Source organism: Tripterygium wilfordii, chromosome 11, assembly GCF_013401445.1.
Source record: "Tripterygium wilfordii isolate XIE 37 chromosome 11, ASM1340144v1, whole genome shotgun sequence".
In the NCBI taxonomy this organism is placed as follows: Eukaryota; Viridiplantae; Streptophyta; class Magnoliopsida; order Celastrales; family Celastraceae; genus Tripterygium; species Tripterygium wilfordii.
Genome location: NC_052242.1, coordinates 11,020,899 through 11,043,990, shown reverse-complemented (window position 1 = coordinate 11,043,990; position 23,092 = coordinate 11,020,899). Strand labels below are relative to the sequence as shown.

Sequence of the window (23,092 nt, the reverse complement as noted above, 5' to 3'; positions counted from 1 at the left end):
ATAAAAAGAGGATATGTAATATTAAAAGCAGAAAAAAGAAAGAAAAAGAAAAAGAAAAAAAGGAGCCAGCCAACCGGTAATTAAGGGAGAAAAAAAAGAAAAAGAAAAACTATGGGAGAGGGAGACAGATGGGTGCAGAGGTATGACTTGAGCATAAAAATGGGAAAGAAAATCATATATATTTGTATATTACTATCTCTGATAGAGAGATCTACTGTTCTTGTCCAAGTTCTCTCTCTGCTTCTTCTTCTTGTCTGAAACAACACACCCAAAAATATCAATCGAAGCGAGATACTTCTCTGTCTCCGTCTCTACTCGGGTCAGTATAAAATACAGAACAATCTACTGTCTCTTCTCTCTCTCTCTCTCTCTCATTCTTTATCGTTCTATTGGATCAATATTGACTCTAAAGTTATTTTCCTTACTGCTGCATTTTTTTGACCATTTTTTTTTTATTTTGTGTGAATCTTGAAGCCTCTGATATCAAAATTGGATTTATTCATTGGTTTTCATGTCTATTGATCGTCTGTACTCTGTAGTTATTATGCTGAGATGGGTTTTGCTTTTTAGATCATATGATTAGTGAATTTGGTTGGTTTATGTAGGTGCCTGATCAAGCTTGGTAAGTGCTCGATTTACGGTGTCTGATTGGTTATGAAGAATAGTAGTTGATAGAAAGAAACCAAAGAAAGAGAGAACTCGCATGGACCATGTTGAGCAATGAGGTTTAGTTGCAAGAGATGGGGTGTGTGCTAGGCCGAGAGGTATCCTCCGGCATAGTTTCGGAGTCTAGAGAAGTGAAAATCCCAAGTGTTGAAACTATTAGGGAAGTTGAGAATGTTACTGTTAGTAAGGAAGATGCTAGTGTTGTTGAGGCTCAAAATGGTAACTCCCAGAAGGAGGAGAAGGTGGATGGGGAGATAAAACCAAGACGCGAGAGGAGAAAGTCGCGGCCAAACCCAAGGCTAAGCAATCCGCCGAAGCACTTGCACGGGGAGCAGGTGGCAGCTGGGTGGCCATCCTGGCTTTCAGCTGTCTGTGGAGAGGCACTCAATGGATGGATTCCACGACGGGCAGACACCTTTGAGAAGATTGATAAGGTGGGTACCATTTTTTTAAAAAAAATTCTAGTCGTGGTTCACAATTTACATGTGTATGTACTGAAAGATGTGTAATTATAGCTTTTTGAAATTAATGGCCACATGGAGATTTCTCTTTGAAAAGGAAGTCTGAAGCAATTTGCATATGGCTCCCGAAGTCCCGATGCATCATGTCTGCGACAAATAATGTGGCAATGGTGGTTTTGAAAGTAGCATTACCATGATAGTCAATTTGCTTTGTCGTGGAAGTGAAATTTGATTTGTTAGATCATATGACATTGGGGAATGTGATGCATTCGCTTCCCCTTGCTTTTGACATTCACAGATTTGATAATTTGAAATGTTTTGGTACTTACTCTTATTTCTTATTAACTTGACAGAATTTAGGTTTACCTGATATCTTTTTCTTTCTTCATGATAGATTGGGCAAGGAACATATAGCAATGTATATAAAGCTAAAGATCTATTAACGGGTAAAATTGTTGCACTGAAGAAGGTTTGTTTTGATAATGTGGAACCTGAGAGTGTGAAATTTATGGCTAGAGAAATCCTTATTCTGCGAAGATTGGATCATCCCAATGTTGTCAAGTTGGAGGGTTTAGTTACCTCAAGAATGTCTTGTAGTTTGTACCTGGTTTTTCAGTACATGGATCATGATTTGGCTGGACTTGCTGCAAGCCCAGCTGTAAAATTTACGGAATCACAGGTTTGTCCAAGTTTCTTTTTGAAATTTAAGACAAGTTAGGTACCTGGACACTTCAAGTTACGAAAGCGTATTGTTGCATTATTCTGTTCCTCATTGATTCCTAATGTGTGTTCATCATTTAGGTTAAATGTTACATGCATCAACTACTGTCTGGACTTGAGCACTGTCACAATCGTGGTGTGCTTCATCGAGACATTAAAGGTTCAAATCTTCTCATTGATGATGGAGGAATTCTTAGGATTGCTGATTTTGGACTGGCTTCTTTCTTTGATCCAAATCACAAGCATCCAATGACTAGTCGAGTGGTCACCTTATGGTATCGGCCTCCTGAGCTGCTTCTTGGCGCTACTGATTATGGTGTGGGTGTGGACCTCTGGAGTGCTGGTTGCATTCTAGCTGAGTTGTTGGCCGGGAAACCTATTATGCCTGGTCGTACGGAGGTAAAAAGTAACTTCCTTCTTTCCTTTGGTAGCTTCTTTTTTTTTTTTTTTTTTTGCTTCATATTAAAAATGTAGTCCATTCCTGATGCAGTTCATGTTTTAGCTCTTTACTTAATTTTGTTGCGATGCTTCCCCATTTAAGTTACTTCACTGGGAGAGAGCGAGAGAGACTCACACGTTTATTCTTCTCTCTTTTAATATATGTATAAATGTATCAATAATAGAAAAGTACTTACATTGGGATGTGAAAAGTTGCATATTTATTTACTAAGCAGTGCAGGCATTAGTGAGAAGGTGGACAATTATTTGGAGTAAAGAAAAAAGGAAGAAGAAGAAGATCTATCGTCATGGTTTAATGTATATTTAGATAACTTCAATTTTTGCTTACCAGGGAAGGATGATGGGCAGAAAGAGTAGTGCTGATAGGCTGAGCTCATACAAAATTTAGCTGAAGGTTCCAACTATGGTACAAAAAAAGGGCCAAAAATAAACCGGATAACAGAAAAGATGTGGTCCACGTGGATACCAATAGAATATATAATGGAAAACAGGAAGTTAGAAATATGTGTGGTGAATAGCTAGCTTATTTTATTTTTGGTTGATCACTATCCTAAGCATGAACTGGCATTAATTTTATTCTGTAATGAACTAAAGTACATACATACTTTGGTATAAGCTTTTATCTTTGCCCTATGAGCTACCTTCTACCATTTGTCGTATTAGTTTTCGACTTATGTAATACTTGCCTTAGTATTAATCTCTCCCTCTCTCTCTCTCTCTCTATATATATATATATTTTGATGGTTGTTGGAGATAAAATCTTGCGGAACTATGACTATGAGCTCTTGGATGCTTGAAAACCAGTTATCCTTGTGGTATTGAATACAAAGAACCAGTGTATATGTCTTTTGTTACTTACACATTACTTCTGCAAAGACGCTGCATTTGTTCCACGACAGAATTTGTCTTGCCTATTTGGCATTCACGTTTTCTTATTTCAATTACTTTTTATGAATATATTCTCTCTTTACAATTGGATTATTATATTAGTGCCAACTGCTGAGTATAATATAATGTAAAATTCTAATTAAATGACTGGCAGCTGGCCACTGCATCAGTGGTTGCTATGGGAATATCAATTATAACGATTGGATTAAATTGGTTAAGGGGAAATTGGTGGGAAAATAGCCATCACTTTTCTACAGACTTTATCAAAGCCTTACCGTGAAATGCATTTGGAGGTTTAACACCAATAGGGATGACCTCTGGAGGAAACTTTCCATAGCAAAGTATGGGGCGGATAGTATAGAAATTGGATCATAAATCAGAAGAAAGAGCCTTGTGGGACAGACTTCCCTTGGGACTGGATTGGGAAAGCCAAACTACCTCCTATAAACTCTCCTTCGTGTGTGAAGTAGTTTAAAATTTTAAATGTTAAGCAACAACCAACAACCATACAAAAATCTTGCACAATGGAGATAAGACATAAGCAGCAGGTTGTTTCCAGGATATGAACTTGTAACCCTTGTCTTGTGGGAAGTGCTGTGGAATGGAATTCTGACATATGGATAATCTACAAAGCAGTATCTACTGGTCACACCCCCTAGCCCCTACACTGTTGCTAGACTGAATATTAGGCAAAAAAATCTGGTCGTTGATGAGAATCAGCTGGGTAGAAGTGAAAACATGGCCTCAGAGTTTTTTTTGGAGGTTACTCTGTAATGCCTGGACTAAAGAGAAAATTATGCATAGAATCCCTATGACTACTTGTTAGTTTTGTGGTTGGAAGGTAACAATGGACCATGAGAAAGAGTTTCAGTTGAACATATTCATAGATGACTGGTTCTCTACGACCAAGTTTTTGTAGCCTCATAACAATCATCTTGGGATCCTCAGTCATTTTGTCGCTAATATCAAAGTTGCTCTTTGTCTTTTCTCTGATGTTTCACTTTTGTATGTACTCTTTAGTTTGGGTTGTATTTTCTTAGGTGTCCTTTTAATAATATTATCCTTGTTTGCATTCATGAAAAGAAAAATAAATTTGTCTCCTCATCCTATTTGTTTGCTGAGGTTCAATGTATCTTCGGAATCATAGATCTGGCCTATTTCATTGCTTGATGAGCTGGTACAATGGGGGTGTTTATATATTTTGATTGTCAATGGAAGAGTTGTGAAGTTTAGTGCTTTTATTTTATCTCTCTCGATGGGATATAGGAATGTGGCTTGATTCATATCTCTGACATTCTCTATCTTCGTGCATATTTAACCAAGGTTTTTGAGCTTTGATGGCTTTCTAATAACTTTGAACATGTTGCCCCTTGAAAACAAGCAATGAATTGACGTTAATAGTGCTTGACCATGTTCTCATTTTGAAATGTGGAACAGAAAGTTTTTTTAATGGAAATGACATTGCTGAATAATTTAAAGTAAATCATTTTTGTCCATCTAGGTACATGTTTCTATGTTGGATTCTTCTAAGTCATGCCATGATTCTTTGCTATTTGGTTTTGCTTGTTAAATTGGTTGGTTTTTGCATCTCTGCCGCTGGATTGTTGTATATTTAAATTGTGTTGCGATAAAAAATAAAAAGATTCAAATTGTGTTGTGTGTTTATCTGGGTGATTTAAATTTGGGCCTTTTTCTGTAGTCAAATTCGAGATGCACTTTATTTTTCCTTCAAAGTTTTCAGTATCCTCTGTTATGTACCACCATTCGGAAATAAGATTTTGAAGGTTCAGTTACAATTTTATTGATGTTTCTAATTGTATTCTCAATTATTCTGTCTGTTTTTTAGGTAGAGCAACTGCATAAGATATACAAGCTATGTGGTTCACCTTCTGATGAATACTGGAAAAAATCAAGGTTGCCCAACGCAACCTTATTTAGGCCCCGGGAGCCTTATAAAAGGTGCATACGAGCAACCTTTAAAGATTTCCCTCCATCATCAGTTCCCCTCATAGAGACCCTACTTGCAATAGATCCCGCTGAACGTGAGACTGCAACTGCAGCATTAAAAAGTGAGGTGAGCTTTTACATTTCCAAGAGCAATTATTTTCCTTTTTCAATCTTCTAGATCTTTGAAAAAATCTATTGCGTCCTTTGACATTGGAATTTAATATGGTTGCAATACATTGGTGAAGTTTGATATGTATAATCTGGAAAAGCTTCTAGTTATATGAAACTATTAGATTGTTGGGGCTCTGAAATAAAAACAATCTATGTTGCCCCTTTGTTAGAGCTGGGAATTTAAGTTGTCTTATCCATTTTCCACGGCAGTGTTGTTGGTTGCTCTGTAACTCGGCATGCCATTGAGTATTTATGTCCATCGTATTCTTATTGTTGGCTGTTGTGGGAACATGGTCTTTTGTGTTTCCAATATAGTTATTGGGTTAGCAAAATGGTAGGTAGTTTTTTTTCGGAGGTGAGTGGGGGGAAGGGGGACAAGGGCCTTTTGCTTTGGATTGGTTAGTGTAATAGCACACTCAAATGGACTATAACCCGTGACTTGACCTTCATCGCACCTTTCATTGAGGGGAGATACCAATAGGCTACAAGGCCATCGGCAGATTCCCCTATAATTGCATAAAGGGATGTTATTGAATACTTTACCTGCATTCACTCTATAAGAGTTTCATTCGTGAGGATGCTCCTTAAACGTTCATTTATCATTAATTTATTTCTAATTCTACAGTTCTTCTTGACGGAGCCTCATGCTTGTGATCCTTCTAGTCTCCCGAAATATCCTCCAAGTAAGGAAATGGATGCCAAACGACGAGATGATGAAGCTCGGAGGTCTGCCTTCTCATATACATATATAATATATTGTTTTTATTATTTTTATTGTGACTAATATCATTCCACGCTACGTTGTCAAACCAGACACACACATACATGTCAACACATTTGTGTGACAGACAACTGACCAGCAAACTAGCCGCACTACCATCTTAATTGGTTTTTTTTTTTTGAATGAAAAAATTTATTAAAGCACCAAGAAGGTGCAACCCAGATTTAGTGAAATACCTCCTTGAACGTATTAAGTGTAAAATTAATAATGGTTTGGCACTTTTCCCCCTCCCTCCAATAAGTGATTTGGTACATGTTCTTGCTTTGAAGTGATTCACTTTTTAGCGTAAGTAACTATGTTTAAGACCATTTAGTCTGTTGAGATCACATTTGCTTGTCATCTTGCACCATCGTTGTTTATTCCAGTTATATGGTTCCTCACTAATTAATTCATACTAATTATTAAAAATAATTCTTGTCTAAAACAATATACTTTTACTCCAACCTAATAGTCAAGTTAAAACTTAGTTTTCTAAACTACTAAAAAACCAAATTTCTCTCCTCTCTTTCTACTTTACTATACAATATCTCCAATGATTATGAGTTTAGAATTGCCAAGTGATTTGAATGTTTGTATGCTGAAGTAGGAAAAAGAAAAGGGTCATCTTATTCAAAATCTCAACATTTCTCTTACCCGGGTCTGGACAAGATGCTGACAGTTTAAAGCATTTAATCGATATGGATGAGTTGGACAATCTGGTATTCTGTTCATAATTCTAATAGGCTGATCATCATCTGAGTCTTTTCCCAAGCTGTTTGGGGTTTGCTACATGAATCCATCAGAGAAATCAGTGAGAATCAACTGCATAAATTTTTTTTTGCTAGCTAATGGGCTGATATTGACAAAAATGCCTACTCTGACACCATAGAATTCATGTACTTCTTCAAAATATTAAATGTATTTATATATGCGGATTTTCATCTGTGATTTATAATGTCATTTGTTGCTGTCTTGTTTGCAAAATCAATAATAAGGGTGTAATTTACCCTAGTAACTTTTGCAATTGCTTCAACTTCATGGATCATTTTAAAGTTACCGAGTCAGTGCAATGAATAAGTCTCCATTTTCATTTGGTTCAATCAATTCTTGCCTTCTTTTTGGCTCAATCAAGTCTCCCTTTCTGTCTGTGGCATATCTTCTACTCTTACTATATACTGGATGCACATCTCCATTCAATTCTGCTGGAAATACAGTTTATATAATGATCATTAGTTACATATCTGTACTTTCTGCTTATGCTATACCTCGATTGCACACTAAATCTTGTATACAACGTGATGTATTGACCATTTATATTGTATTGTGCAGATTAAGAGCTGCCGGTAAGGTCCATGGTGATAGTTCAAAGAAAACACGTACACGTGAACGTGGTGCTAGGGCAATGGCTGCTCCTGAAGCAAACGCAGAGCTTCAATCTAATATAGATGTATGTCTGAGTTACTTTTCTAAATCATCATCATTTTGTGAGTAGTAGCTTTAACAGTCGAATATCTTTTTCTAAGTTTATCATCAAATCTAGAGTTGTTGCTACGCAAACGAACAAAAGAATTGGTTGCTTTTTACAGAACAGAGTAAGCTACAACTATCATAAACAATTTCTCAAATTAGAAGCAAAGCAACATAGGATCCTTTTCTTTGGCACTTTGAAATCAATATACATATACATGAATTCTCCTATGAGGTTCTAAAATGAGTTCCTAAGTCTTAGGGTTCGAAACATATATATATTTTTTTAATTTAGAAAAACAATATATTTGTATTTTGATCGGTTTTACGGACCCATGGATATTTTTTTTTCGAAACAAAAATCAAATTTAACATGAAAAGTGCTTGATAATTCTGTATCGTTGGATATAAAGCGAAAGACATTTCATAGTTCATACCCTTTTCAGATTGCATTTAATTTTTGTTTTGAACAAGAAAATAAATCTTTGGTTTCGTAAAACCGATCAAAATATAAATATATTTTTTCCAAATTTTAAAAAAATATTTTGAACCTAAAAGTTAGGACTTCATAGGAGAATTATATATGTACATATGTCATATACATATGATCGATTACTCCAGTTGGCTGCTGCTATGGTTTAACTCTGTTATTGATTGTTGTAATTTTGTTTGATATGTTTCTAAAACAGAGAAGGCGCTTGATCAATCATGCAAATGCGAAGAGCAAGAGCGAGAAATTTCCTCCACCACACCAGGACGGTGCACTTGGCTATCCATTGGGAATGTCACAGCATATTGATCCTGCTTTTGTTCCCGCTAACGTTCCTTTCAGCTCCTCATTCTCCTATTCAAAAGAGCCAATCCAAACTTGGTCAGGTCCATTGGGTGATCATACCAGTAATGGTGTTTCAAGACGGAAGAAGAATGGAGCAAGTGACGCACGAGACTCCTCAAGACCACCACCTGCAACTCAGAGAGATCGAAGTAGGGCCAAAGGAAGGAAAGATAAAGCTTAAATTCCCAGATTAAGATTTGCAGAACCTGCTAAAGTTTCACACATTTTCGTCAGAAGCACTGCTAGTATTTTATAGGACTAATAAATCACACTGGCACATTGTCACATAGAAGAATATATGATTGTTTCGCCTAAGATGTCTTTGCGGAGTAATTAATTTTCCTACATATTTTTCAGACGGACTCCGTATTTTCCATTTATACCCTACTGAAACAATATATGTTCTTTTTTTAACTTTTGGGATAAAAGGTTTGGATGAGGTTGATGATGATACATGCCCCAATCACATTTACACCCTACCGAAACAATATTTTTCTTGGTTTCTTAATTTTGTGGGTGTATTTGGATAGAATTATGAGAAGGTATCCTTCACATATGAAGTTTTTCTACTACCTACAATTCCAAATTATTATAGAGATACAATTTTTTGACCATATTTACATGAAATTTAATGTCAATTATGAAATATGACATTTTTTTAACAGTACTTTTTAACCTTTAATTTTCTTAATTCGTCATTTTAGGGTTTATGGTATACAATGCAAAATCATCGTATCAAATCGAGAGAACATCTATATCATGTAAGTGTGCTCCATTTTATCAAGGGAGCTACCCTAAGAGTAATGGCTAGAAATAGAAGAAAGAGGTTGCAACTACCTAGTCCATTCTTCACCATTCTCTTAACAAACCTTACCTGTCCCTCATAACATGATGTCCCCAAAAAACAAGAAGATAACCGAATGAGAGAGAATCTCAATTTTTCGGTTCATAAAGTTTTTCCCTATAGATTCACCATCAAGTATCACCCAAGTAATTTAAACACTTGAGAAATTTTCTATTTTTTTTTGAAAGGCTGAGGGGCATGAAGGCCACTACAACGGATGAAAAACTACCCAAATCCCAAACCCCCTGATGAGAATAGAACCCTGGATCTCAAGGTAGACAACCTGACCAACCATGCTATCTCCTATTCTCGAGAAATTTTCTATTAATCAAACACCAACGCGACATGAGAATTGAGGGGATTAGCCTAATATTGATATGGTAGATTCCATTGTCATGAGGAGTGGGGTGAAAAATTATTGCCTTTGTAGGTTTGATGTGAAAAAAAAAAATCACAAAAACTTTTCCGAAAAAAGAAAACTTAAACCTCACACCAGTTTATTCTATTCAAAAACCCCAATTAACAAAAGGCACTAAACAAGCCTCTTTCCTTTCTCTGTGTGCCCTCCCTCTCTTCTAACATAAACAAACAGAGATTCTCCATCAACGATCAATCTATAACGCCCCTCTCTGTGTAAGAGTCGGTGTACGATGGAGCACAATAGCGGAAACAACGTTAATACTACAGCAAGCAATGTAGCACGAGCCATTGTTGTAGCTTCTGACTGGAACAGCACCCCGGACGATCGCAAAGCCGCCGTTGCTTATCTTGATTCCGTAATCTCTCTCACTCTATTTTTCTCTTCTTGTGCTGGTCTTGAAGCTTTGCGGCTGTTTTTTGGATTTTTGAACTGGAATTGTGATTTGATAAGTTTGTAAGTTTTTGATACTTTAATTTGGCTTGAAATTTGGCGTTTGAGCAAAAGGTTATTAGTGAATTGGGTTTCGTTTCAAGAGCTGCTGTCGTTCTAGCTTTTCTGTGATTTCCTAGAAAATAAATGAATGATGAAAACATGAGAAATCTCTTAATTTCTCTCCCTGGAGATGTTATTACTGTGGTTTTCTCTGTTTTTTTTTGGAATGATATTGATGAGTTTGCTTTGATCACTAATACTGATTTTTTTGACCATTTTTAGTAGTTAAACTTGCAGACTTCAGTATAGAGTTGTCAATTGATCAATTGATTTAACTCCAGGCTATAGGTAGACAGGTATTTGTGATCAATTGATAGATTCACTAATGTTTGTGCTATTAAAATGGAACCTCAATGAGATTGTCGTACAATAGTTTGTCTTTCTAGGTGACACACTATTTTAGGCACCCTAGAACGTATTAATGCATACATAATTGGAACCTTTTGAAAGTTTCAAACTTTTGGACTTTTAAACTCCAGTAATTGGTAATTCCATGAAGTTTCAAACTTACAGCAATAGGGCATTAGTGATTGGGTTATTAAAGTTGGTAACGTTTTTTGTTTCTGCATGGTAATGTGACTTTACATTTCAGGCAACACACTAATTTGTGAAACTGCTAGGTTGTTACCAGTTTTTGGTTGTAAATATGAATTTTGAGGATTGGTAATTAGATTAAGTTTTTCATAGGGGATGATTGTTATGATTGTGCTGATTCTTTTAGACATATCTCTTTAGGTTTTAGGCTTTTATGTAGCGGATGAATAGGGCATATTTTTCATGTGACATTGGTTGGAATGGTTTATTTTTGTTGCTTACAATGCTTAAAGTGTTAATGGAAAATAAAAAACATTTTATTACTCATGATTTCTGATAAAATACATTTGAACCTGCCACATGGTAAAAGAAATGCTGCGTCAGTTTCTGTTTAAATCATTTTACAAAAAGGAAGTTACGGGATGAGGCTGAGGGCTGGTCCTCTTTTTTTCCACTGCAAACAGTTGATATTCTCTGATCCATTACCATGAAGCCGATGCTGATCATATATATGACTGTGAACAAAAACTACGCTCGCGTCATTAAAATCATTTATTGCTTTTGAGAATTTACCTTATATACGCGTACGGGTTACAGGTTAAAGTAATTGTGGGTTTTCAAACCAAATATTTTATAGTTTCAAATGGTAATTTAATTTGTCTCTACCTATAATTAGCTAATACTTATCTATTTATTTTGATCTTTGTATGCACGTTTCGATAATCTAGATATCTTTCCAATATTTGCAGATCAAAGCAGGAGATATTGGGGTTTTAGCTGGAACGTCATTCCTTTTGGTCAAAAAGGACTGGTCTTCTGAAATTCGTCTGTATGCGTTTAAAATGCTCCAGGTTTGTGCTTCTATAGCTTGCGCTTTCAGTTGTACAGGAGATTTTCTTTATTCTACTTGATTTGTTAACTGTTCTCAAAAACACTGTTTCAATGGAAAATAACATAACTATGACATGCATTGTTTTCATCTTCTAACAAGTTGTGCTTCTCTCTACAGCATTTGGTCCGGCTGCGGTGGGAGGAATTAAGTCCGACAGATCGTAGGAACTTTTCAAATGTCACAGTTGAGTTGATGTCTGAGTTTGCAAATCCTTGCGAAGAATGGGCCTTGAAAAGTCAGACAGCCGCCCTTGTTGCTGAGGTCTCAATTATTGTGCACTGTTTTTTAAGTTTCTGTGTTGTTAATGGCCAATTGCTGCTGCTTACTCATGTATTATGTTACAGATGGTCAGACGAGAAGGTCTAAGTCTGTGGCAAGAACTGCTTCCGTCTATAGTTTCCCTCTCTAGCAGCGGTCCTGCACAAGTAAATATTATTCGTCTTTTGCTTGTTAAAAATACACATGTTCTAATCCCCTCCATTGGTACATCTGTGTATTAGGCTGAGTTGGTTTCGATGATGCTGAGGTGGCTTCCCGAAGATATCACTGTTCACAATGAAGATCTGGAAGGTTTAATAACAATAATTTTTGAGCATTAATACTTTTGTAATTATACTTAATATTTTAAACAAGAACACCTTATATTTTCAAACGTACTTTGGCCAAGCTTCAAATAGAGAAAAATTGAACTTGTAGATTTTGTAAACCAATATGTCCAGTATGCATGAGTTATTACTCTTTTGAAAGTTGTTGTTGCTTCATTTATTGTGGTTTCTTTTTCTCTGTGTTCCTTCCGCCTTCTTTATGAATTTAAAGAAGAATCAAGTGTTTATTTTTCTTTGTAGTCTCCTCATGCCATTTTTTCCTGGCATCTAATGTATTGTTCAAGTGATGCCTATCTTACCTGTGTGCTGGGTTTATTATTCAGGTGATCGACGTCGGTGGTTGCTGCGTGGGCTAACTGAATCCTTGCCTGAAGTTTTGCCATTATTATACACTGTGTGCCTTGTCTTTACCTGTAGTTAAATTTTTTCCTTTTTTTTTTTTGTTGCATCCTCATGCTATGGTTATTGATACAGTTGCTAGAAAAGCACTTTGGTGCTGCATTAAGCGAAATAAGTAGACAACAATTGGACATTGCAAAACAGCATGCGGCTGCAGTAACAGCTACGCTGAATGCTATTAATGCATATGCTGAGTGGGCTCCTTTTTCTGATCTTGCTAAATATGGCATAATTCGTGGGTATGAGATTGTTCTTTGCAGTTTATGAAAAGAGTTTGATATAGATGTTGTCATGTTGGTATGGATTCATCTCACTCCATATTTCTTACTCCCTTAACAGTTGTGGTTTCTTACTTTCTTCTCCTGACTTCCGGCTTCATGCTTGCGAGTTTTTCAAACTTGTCTCCCCAAGGTATGCCATCTAGTTCATTCAATGCCTTATGCTTATATTATATGCCTTCTTTCCCGCAGAACATGCTGACGAGTAATGTAAATTCCAAATTGCGGCTGCAGGAAGAGACCCTTTGATGCTTCCGCTACTGAATTTGATTCTGCAATGACTCAAATCTTTGAAGTCTTGATGCATGTTTCTGAAGAGTTTTTGCAAAGATCCAGCTCTAATCCCGGGGCTATAGATGAAAGTGAGTTTGAATTTGCAGAATATATATGTGAGGGAATGGTGTTGTTGGGTTCTTCAAACTTACAATGTATTGCTGGCAATCGCGTCTTGCTCTCTCTTTATCTACAAGAGGTAATAATTTGCTGATCTGACTGTACTAGCGCAATTGCATGGTACTGAGGCTTGTGAACAACATTCATTTTTAGTTTTTAGTCAAGTTGGCAGAAGGCTTGATATTTTCATCTGTGTCTTGAATGGTCATAAACTTGATAAATTTGAATGTGAGTTGAGTTGATGCAGAATCAAGATTCTCCTAACATTAGCTGTTCGATTGTTGCAATTTCGTCTTGTTCAGTTGATTACATCTATGTCTTGAATGGTCCTAAACAGTGCCTCTTACACATGCATTTTGATTTGTTGCAATTTAGCCTTCTTGAGCACTTGAGCCTGATCTTTTTACTACTTTGGTCCATTCACCAGCTTTGCATGGCTTGAAGAGGCATCTACTGAATTTATTCCCGAAGTGATTTTCTTAGAAGATATCATATTTTACATATCCATGCTCTTGTAATTATATGTTTTTAATTAAAAAAGACATGTTTTTTAATTAAAAAAGACTATCTACTTTGTGTTCGTGTGTATTTGTGTATTTGTGTATTTTGTGTCTGTTTGTGTGTGTTTCCTTGCTTTTTTTATTCTTCAAGCTTATGTTAATTTTTTTAGAACCCATGCGTAGATGGAATAGCATAGATTTCCACTCTCCTTGATGTATCTGATGCAACATTGACCTAATGAGCTTTGCTTATAAGTAAAATTATTAGAAATTGTTTAGATTTTCAGCTAGTGAGGGTTAAATCATCTATGTTAAGTATATACATTCTAGAGCCCTGATGTTTAAAAGTACCTGCAGTATTAGGGCCTATTTAAGCCAGTTAACTAATACTGATCTGAGACCCATTTTGACATATCAAAACACTTTTAGGCCCATTGGACTAGTGGTTTAGGTAAGTATAGGCCATCTGACTAGTCATATCCTTGGTTAGGCCCAACTAGCATATTTCAGTTATGCTTCAGTTGAAGCCCATGTTAATTGATCAAGCTCAATAATACTAACTCTGTTCTCTAAAGAAAGATGCTCTCTTATGCCTTTATTGTTATCTTTTCAAACAAGAAATTGGAGATAAGGGGGTGGCGATTTCTTTTGTTGTTGATGGGTTTACAAATAGGAAGACGAAAGAGAATCTTCAAAACATGTTAATATGTTATCCAATAGAATTCTTTGACATGGAGCTTTTGACACTTTCAGATTAACTTGATACTTTTGTTATTTATATACGCTCTAGGTTGATTTCTAGGAACTTAAAGGAATCAATGATCTTACTTAAAAAATGATTGATACTATAAGACATAGCGTATACACTAGTTTTATAGACTTACTAAGTTTGACATTGATCCTACCAGTTGCAACTGCTATTGTAAAGATAACAGTTTCTGCCTTGAAGATTGGAGCAGAATCGGATTTGGAATCGAATGAGCAACCAATGGTTAAATGTTAAATCAGTTGTGTACATTGTGAAATACATTTTTGATATTGTTCCAAATGAGATTATCATCAAACAATTTCAAAATATGAAAAATAGTTGAGAACTTTCACAAATCAACTTTCAATTATTACCTATCGCTATTCTATAAGCTTTTTGATTTTAAGTGTTTTTTCAATACTCTTGAAGGCATAATTGATAAATGACCCAAAAAAAATTTACGGTCCCTGACTATCTCTGTTGATCTTTTCTTTCTAATCAAATTACTCGCGCCTAATAAAGAAAATAAATAGGTTCAGATGAAAGTTAGGTGTTAAAGCAATCTGGGCATCATAGAAAACAACTATTTGTTTTAATTTTATTGTACTACTTCCTTTTGGTCATTGTAAGTTCTTTGAAAACCCCTTGTTTCATGGCTTTGATGAGGAAGTGTATTTATAAAAATGATTTTTGGGCTATGGAAATCCATTTTGCCGTGAGGCAGTTTATTAGGCTCATTTTCTGCCAATTACACTCTCTTTTATGTGCATGCGGTGATTGAAGTATCCAATGACATGAGTGCTCCTATATCTTTTCAGATGCTTGGGTTCTTCAAACACTTTAAGCTTGCTCTTCATTTTCAATCCCTACTATTTTGGGTGGTAAGCGGAATGTTCTAAATTTATTGCTATATGTGTTTAAAGGGCTAGTCAGTACTTTGTCTTTTAATGTCTTTGCTGTTTTTTTTTACATGTTCTTACAGGCATTTATGCGAGATCTTATGTCAAAGCCAAAGAGTGTCTCACTTTCAGCTGGAGATGGCTCAGCTACAAATAGTGTGGGCTCGGGTTTGGGACCTGTGGACAATGAAAAGAATAAGATATTGAATTTTCTCCATGATGATCTTTATAGTGCAATGCTGGATATTTCGTTCCAGCGCATGCTTAAGCGAGAAAAAATTCATCCTGAAACTGTCATGTCTCTTGGCCCATTGGAACTGTGGAGTGATGATTTTGAAGGCAAGGGAGATTTTGGCCAGTATCGTTCCAAGTTGGTATGATTTACATTACCAGACACCAGAATTTTTCTATTGGCATCTTAGGTTGAACTTCTTTTTTACTTCATACTTCCAAATGCGATGACCCTTGTCTGCTTTTTGTATCACTGCTTCATTTGTGTCTATTGTATGAGAAAACCATCTCTTTTCCTTTTCTCATCCTTATAATATTATCTTTCTAAGAACACATTCTGTTGAGCATAAAATACAATGCTGACTCAAATACCAATGGAGCTCCGGGTTCATTTAGCAGCATGGACTAGGTGATCTTATCCACCTACTCGACTGGCTTGGATTGTAAATTGGACATTGTGGATTGCAAGATACCCTTGGAAACTGACTCATTCCTTTATTCCTTCCATATTGTCTACTTCAATTAGATGAGGAGATGAAAATTCCATGGAAAACATATGCGTGTGTTGTATATGACGTCATGTTCCTTGTACCACCATTAATGCATTCTCCCTTTGAAGTTTCTTTACATTAAAAGATGGGGAGGAAGTTCTTTTTATATAATTATCATGCAAGTTGTAGTCAAATATGCAGGAGGTTATACTTACCTTTCCTGTTCATTAAGTTTATACTACATCCAAAAAAAGAAAAGAAATTAAGTGTGTACTAATTTTTTGATGCTTAGTAATCAAGTTTTGTAAGCTGAAATCAGATACTTTCTTTTGATAAGTAGATACTTCTATTGTTAATTAACAGAAATTTTGATTTAGCCACTAGGCCGCCTACACATGCTATTATTCTTACGAAAACCTACTCTGATTTATTTAATACCTTTTGCTCAGAAAGTGGACTAGTTGTCACATTTTCACCCCATTGGCTTGGTCAAACTCATAAATGTTACTTGCTTCCGCCATCCCAGTCCATGGAATTCCCGTCCATTTCATTTTCTTTATGTGGTGAAAAAAGAGCAATGCAGATCCATCCAATGATAGTGGTTGATTCTTCATTTTTGCATTTGCTGTTTATCCCTGTAAACTAGTTTTCCTAATATCCCATGCCTTTCTTCTCTCTTCTTTACTTTTCATGTTTTTATTATTCATTTGACCATTGTAACCTTTTAATGTAGCTGGAGCTGGTGAGATTTGTTGCTTCCTACAAACCTCTTATAGCTGCTACTAAAATTTCTGAAAGAACCACTGCAATTATCGAGAGCCTCTTGAGTTCTCCAATGCCTACTAAGGTGTGGTTAAAAATGCATTTGCTCATGGACGCTCGACAATTGTATTGCAGATTTCAATCTTCAGATCTTCCAGGTTCACTTAATGCTTGCATTAATTTCTCTTTATTTTGCTCACGCCTACTCAAAATTGTAGGGCTTGTCTGTGATGGAAAGCGTGCAGTTGGCTCTAGAAACTGTTGTGAGCACAGTTTTCGAAGGATCAAATGAGTTTGCGGGGGGTAGTCTTGAAGTTCACGTTGCATTGTGTAGAGTATTTGAAGGTTTCTTGGGAAACTCCTCTTATCTTACTAGAGCTTTTAGGTTTACAATATTTGGGCCTATTGGATAACCGTGGTTGCTTTCGATTGAAGGGTTACTTAAGCAACTTCTTGCTTTAAAGTGGGCTGAGCCAGCCCTTGTGCAAGTGCTTGGGCATTATTTAGATGCATTGGGCCCATTTCTGAAGTATTTTCCGGATGCAGTCGGCAGTGTCATCAATAAACTATTTGAGCTTCTGACTTCTTTACCATTTGTTGTTCAGGTTCCTGTACTTGCTGCCTTTCTCGTTCTTTATCATTATTTTTCTAGAGGTTTAAAATATCATCTTGTTTTTAATTATTTGTATGCTTGACAGGATCCTTCAACAAACAGTGCAAGGCATGCAAGGTTGCAGATCTGTACCTCATTTATTCGAATAGCTAAAGCTGCGGATAAAAGCATTCTCCCTCACATGAAGGTGAATTTGTTTTTTCTCCTCTCTGTTTGGAAAATTTGGGAGACGAGTAGTAACATACTACCAAGGAAAAAGTGATAATATATCTTTTGGCTTCTATTGTCCCTGCAAGTGTTGAACTTTGGGTTAAAATTAGATGCAATGATGTAGATCAGTGACTTGTGTAATAGAAGTTAGAACCTCTCTTTTTTCTATCTCAATATTCTCTTTTTTCTATCTCAATATTCATTGATATGAACAAGCTAATGAACTTATTATCCCGTCTCTATCCAGCTACACACTTGTGTACATGTATGTACATCTTTTTTCTGGGTGGCCTGGATTTTCTCTCATTTAAAATAGTTCATGACTCAATGTGTTATGATGCCAAGAAAAAAAAAGAATTTTGACTCCTCTGCAGCTTCATACGCTGGGTAGTGCGCCGAGAGAGAGTTCATATATTAAAAAAAAAAACTTTCCTAATGCAGCATATGCATGCAGAGAACAATTACGGTAGAACTACAATTTAAATGCCTCTCGAGCATAATCAACAAGATCCTTGCATTTATATAGGTTCTAATTGAAAGCAATTAATCTATAAGCATTTGTTTATAATGTGTGGTTTTGCATATAATGTAGGGCATAGCTGATACCATGGCACTTTTGCAAAGACAAGGTTGTTTGCTACGTGGAGAGCATAATATTCTAGGGGAAGCATTTCTTGTTATGGCTACTACTGCTGGGTAAATACTTTTTAGGCTGAGCTGACCCTATTCTTTTAGCTGCATAGCACCAGTTGTCTTGTTCTTATCGCTATTTGTTGACTTGGTGCAGAATACAACAGCAGCAAGAAGTTTTGGCCTGGTTGCTTGAACCTTTGAGCCAACAGTGGACACAGCTGGAATGGCAAAATAATTATTTATCTGAACCACTAGGTCTGGTTCGTTTGTGCTCTGACACATCATTTATGTGGTCAATTTTCCATACGGTGACATTCTTCGAGAAAGCCCTAAAGAGGAGTGGTATCCGAAAAGGCAATCTGAATTTGCAAAGCAGCTCCATTGCAAGTTCGACTTCTTTGCATCCAATGGCTTCTCATCTATCATGGATGCTGCCACCACTTCTAAGAGTATGTATAGTACTTTTTTAATCCAACCACAAAGAGCTTTTGATATTCATAACTAAAATAACTATAATACTATACAAGAGCAATATGGTAATGATCAAGCCTTTTCTTATTGATCTGCAGCTACTTCGTGCTATACATTCCCTCTGGTCTCCAGCTATATCTCAAACTTTGCCCAAGGAGATGAAAGCGGCTATGATTATGAGTGAAGTTGAACGATTTAGTCTCCTTGGCGAAGGGAACCCTAAAACATCGAAGGGAACTTTCACTTTCACAGATGGATCTCATACGGACATAAATAAGGAAGGATCTGTGGACAGTGAATCTGATATACGTAATTGGTTAAAAGGTATCAGAGATAGTGGGTAAGTATCAATGTTTTGTGGAGGTTTTCTTTGTTCGTGAAATTGCTGTGATTGTACTTTGTTTTTTGTAAGGTTGATTGTACATTGTTACCTCCCTGTTCTATAAACAAACTCCCAAAATTAAAAGAACAAGGGATAGAAGAATTAATTATAAAAACTGGTTAAAGATAACTGGAAAGCGGAAAGTATGTCCCACTGAGGAATTCAATAATAATTTTGAGAGGAAGAAAAGAGAGGGTAATATGATAGTATAAACCAAAGGGTAGAAATTATGATTTACAATAATTTTTTATTCTTACACTTGTTTTGTGGGGAAATACCTCACTGTCAGATTCATACAGGTGCACAGAAAATGGTTTTCATAAGAATCATCTCACCGTTAGAGCTAACCCAGACACACAACACAACCCAAAAGAGGAAAACCAAAAAAGGAAAATAAAAGAAAAGAAAGATAGAGGGAGATATTTTAATGTTATCTTTTATAAGTTGACTCAATGCACACATCTTAAATTATTCAGAATGAGATGAAGACAAAAATTAGTACTCAATAGATCCTTTTTTTCTTTGATAAGTAATGTTGTTTTTATTATTATTAGTGTGAGAGGGGACTCGAACCTTATCCTGATTTGAGTCTAAGGAGTAGGATTTATATTATTTTTACGTTGTAGGATTTATATGATAATGCATACATATTTTTCTGAAATGAGAGTTGAGAATTTGAAACTGTGGCAAAATGTTGAGGGTTAAAGTCATTTAAAGCAACATGATTTCAAGTTTTTGTAATGATTATTCTAAACTACTACTGTAAAGTCTCGATTTATGGCCAGAGAATTGAGAACTCAGTCAGAGGTAGCAAATTCTAAAATTTTCGAAACAAATTACACACAAAATTTGGTTGCTTCATAATTTAGATAGAAAGCATCTAAAAGTTTTCTGAACTCACACTAAATTAATGCTGCACTTGTATTTTATTTGTTCACTTCAGGTCAAGCTTTCTTTATTCTGATGGTTCTTTTATGATGATTTTAGGTATAATGTTTTGGGCCTATCAGCAACCATAGGAGATTCATTTTTCAAGGGCTTGGATGCTCATTCTGTTTGTGTGACCCTAATGGAGAATATACAATCAATGGAGTTCAGGCACATAAGACAGATTGTTCATTCTATATTGATTCCTCTGGTGAAATCTTGTCCCTCTGATATGCGGGATATCTGGCTAGAAAAGCTCCTGCACCCATTGTTGTTCCACACTCAGCAAGCTCTTAGTTGCTCATGGTCCAGCCTTCTGCATGATGGGAGAGCAAAGGTTCCAGATAATCATGGCACACTTGCTGGGTCAGACTTGAAAGTGGAAGTAATGGAGGAAAAATTACTTCGAGATCTGACTCGTGAGATATGTGCACTTCTCTCGGCAATAGCTTCACCTGTATTGAATGGTGGACTTCCTCCATTAGAACAGTCTGGGCACATCAATCGTGTGGATATGTCCTCTCTTAAAGACTTGGATACATTTGCGGCAAACTCTATGGTTGGGTATGTTGATTTTCATTCCTTATCATAAGAGTAGCTGTTTCTATTTTGAAGAGTTTTCATTCATTTCCACCTTGTGCACGGGAATAAGCGAACCAAAAGAAAAGCCTCTTTTGTTCTAGCATGTCTCATGGTGTTGTTATTCACTTGCAGTTTCCTTTTGAATAACAAAGACTTGGCTGTTCCTGCATTGCGGATCAGTTTAGAAGCTTTCACATGGACAGACTGCGAATCAGTGACAAAAATTTCCTCATTTTGTGCTGCTGTTGTTCAGCTAGCCGCATTAACTAATAGCGTGAAGCTCCGGGAGTTTGTTTCTAAAGATCTTTTTTCTGCTATCGTCCAAGGTTTATCCCTCGAGTCAAATGCTACTGTCAGTGCTGATTTGGTTGGTCTGTGTCGAGAAATATTCATTTATCTCTGCAATAGAGATCCAGCCCCACGACAGGTTAGATTTGATACTCATGCTATATTGATGTGCTAGGCATGGAGCAATCTGATTTAAGTTCTTAGAAATTGTTGAACAAAGGATGTTTTTCATTTACGTGTTCAGGTTCTACTTTCTCTCCCATCTATTACACCTCAAGATTTGCTTGCTTTTGAGGAAGCTTTGACAAAAACATCGAGTTCCAAGGAACAAAAGCAGCATATGAAAAGCTTGCTCATGCTAGCTACTGGAAACAAGTTGAAGGCACTTGCTGCTCAGAAAAGTGTAAACGTTATTATAAATGTTTCATGTAAGAGCACTGTCTTCATATACTTCTGCATTTTCTCCACCCTTATTCGATCTCAAGTTTTCTTTCCTCAGCTTAATATATGCTGTTCACTTTCTATGAGCATGTTAAAATTCTAGCATGAGATTATGCAGAAGAATGTACATGGCAGTTTCTTATTTCAGGAGATGCATGCTTTCATGTTTGATAAATGTTCTTTCTGTGTTTTGAAATTCCTACTTTCAGCTCGGCCTCGCAGTTCAGCTGGGGTTCCGGAAGCCCAAACTGATGAAGCAGATTCTTTGGGATTGGCAGCCATATTGTGAGAGACACTCGTGATGATAGTACAGTTGTTGTACAGGGACAAGATTAAGAAACAAAAAGAAGACATTTTGGTCTGACTAACATTACAACATACCGACATAGAAGACAAGAAGACGCTTCAATTTGGTCTGTTCAACCAAAGGCCGATGTAGAAAAAAAGCACTTCAATTTGCCCTGTTCAACCAAATGCAGATGTAACCAGTTGCCCCCTGAGGTTACCCACAAAGAAATTTGAACTGGAAATCTTTGGGAATTTTGTGACAGTCCATAACACTACCCCAAAAGTATAAGAAGACTCTTTGGTGGATTAAAAAACCACAGTTGCTCCTCTGTATTTTTGTTATTTTTATTGATAGATTTTGTTGATAACATGGCATATTTATTTGTATTTATATCTTTTGAGCTCCCCCTATCTCATAAAAATGGAATAAAAATCCAACTTAGTGTGATAATTGAGAATATTTATGTGTTATTATGCTACTGGAACCCTCTTTCCAGAATTAAATTGGTGGTGTACAACTGTGTGTGTGTGAAATGTGAATCAAATAGTAGAGTTGAGCAATATGTAGTGTGGGTAGTGTTGTCTACCTTGTTCAACCAAGACAAAAGTGATCACATTCACCAGGAACTCACTTTTGACTGTTAGTTTAAGGAGAAGGTGATGGAACCAACAACTTTGCCATTTGTTTTGAAATTGGTAGGTATGGATGATTCCATGTTAAGCATACAAGTCAAGTCCTTATAACTTAACCCCACATAACCGTTTCTATTACTTCAACAGAGATACAGAATCAAGTTACTAAATTTAGCAAATATTTACTAAAACAATTAGTGAAAAGGAAGAAAACTAACAACAAACAACAAATCAAGTTGATGGAATGACAATTCCATTTAATCCTACATTCCATTCTACCATAGATGTCATGTTCCCGTATGAGAGTTAAAATACACGTTTTGTACCTATTCGAATTCAGAGTATTAACTATTAAGTCTCTTGTTCTTGGTCCATTCATGTACTTCAATCTAGTGTTATTAAAACCAAACTGTATCGGCCAGTCGGACCATAAAATAGGTGAACCGGTCACCAAACTGACACGATTATGTCAAAATACCAGATATACAAGTGATTCGGAAAAAACTAGTTAAATTGGATGGTTTTTCATAAAAACCGTTGAACTGTGCCGGTAAAATCAGAGGACGGATTTTCAAAATATAAAAGTAGAGTGATATTTTCAAGGAGATTTAGACATTTACCCACCCTCAAATTTCTTTTAGTGTCGTGTTCGTACTTTCGAAAGTATAATTAATAAATAACCAAAAAAAATTCTGGGAGACGCGGTCCCCAGACCCCGTTAACTTTGCCTAGCCTGACATAAATTCTTCCGTCCGCCCTAG

General features: G+C 36.2%; 2 protein-coding genes across 2 annotated transcripts; both read left to right on the top strand.

The window, feature by feature from the left end:
- Nucleotides 1-141: 141 nt before the first annotated feature.
- On the top strand, nt 142-8,829 carry LOC120009575 (probable serine/threonine-protein kinase At1g54610). The gene is made up of 8 exons (XM_038860218.1): nt 142-319; nt 606-1,100; nt 1,522-1,806; nt 1,929-2,246; nt 5,041-5,268; nt 5,938-6,038; nt 7,402-7,519; nt 8,229-8,829. Exons 2-8 carry the CDS (start codon nt 741-743, stop codon nt 8,553-8,555), a joined length of 1,737 nt encoding a protein of 578 aa, XP_038716146.1. The 5' UTR covers nt 142-319; nt 606-740; the 3' UTR covers nt 8,556-8,829.
- An 897-nt stretch (nt 8,830-9,726) lies between these two features.
- LOC120009510 (protein HASTY 1) lies at nt 9,727-22,149 on the top strand. The gene is made up of 22 exons (XM_038860130.1): nt 9,727-9,994; nt 11,415-11,516; nt 11,675-11,818; nt 11,902-11,982; nt 12,058-12,127; nt 12,486-12,556; nt 12,637-12,800; nt 12,901-12,972; nt 13,074-13,311; nt 15,299-15,361; nt 15,463-15,753; nt 16,835-16,948; nt 17,082-17,208; nt 17,299-17,468; nt 17,562-17,663; nt 18,279-18,382; nt 18,474-18,768; nt 18,889-19,130; nt 20,160-20,663; nt 20,814-21,108; nt 21,214-21,397; nt 21,620-22,149. The coding sequence occupies exons 1-22, from the start codon at nt 9,869-9,871 to the stop codon at nt 21,697-21,699; spliced, it is 3,639 nt and encodes a 1,212-aa protein (XP_038716058.1). The 5' UTR covers nt 9,727-9,868; the 3' UTR covers nt 21,700-22,149.
- Nucleotides 22,150-23,092: the final 943 nt, after the last annotated feature.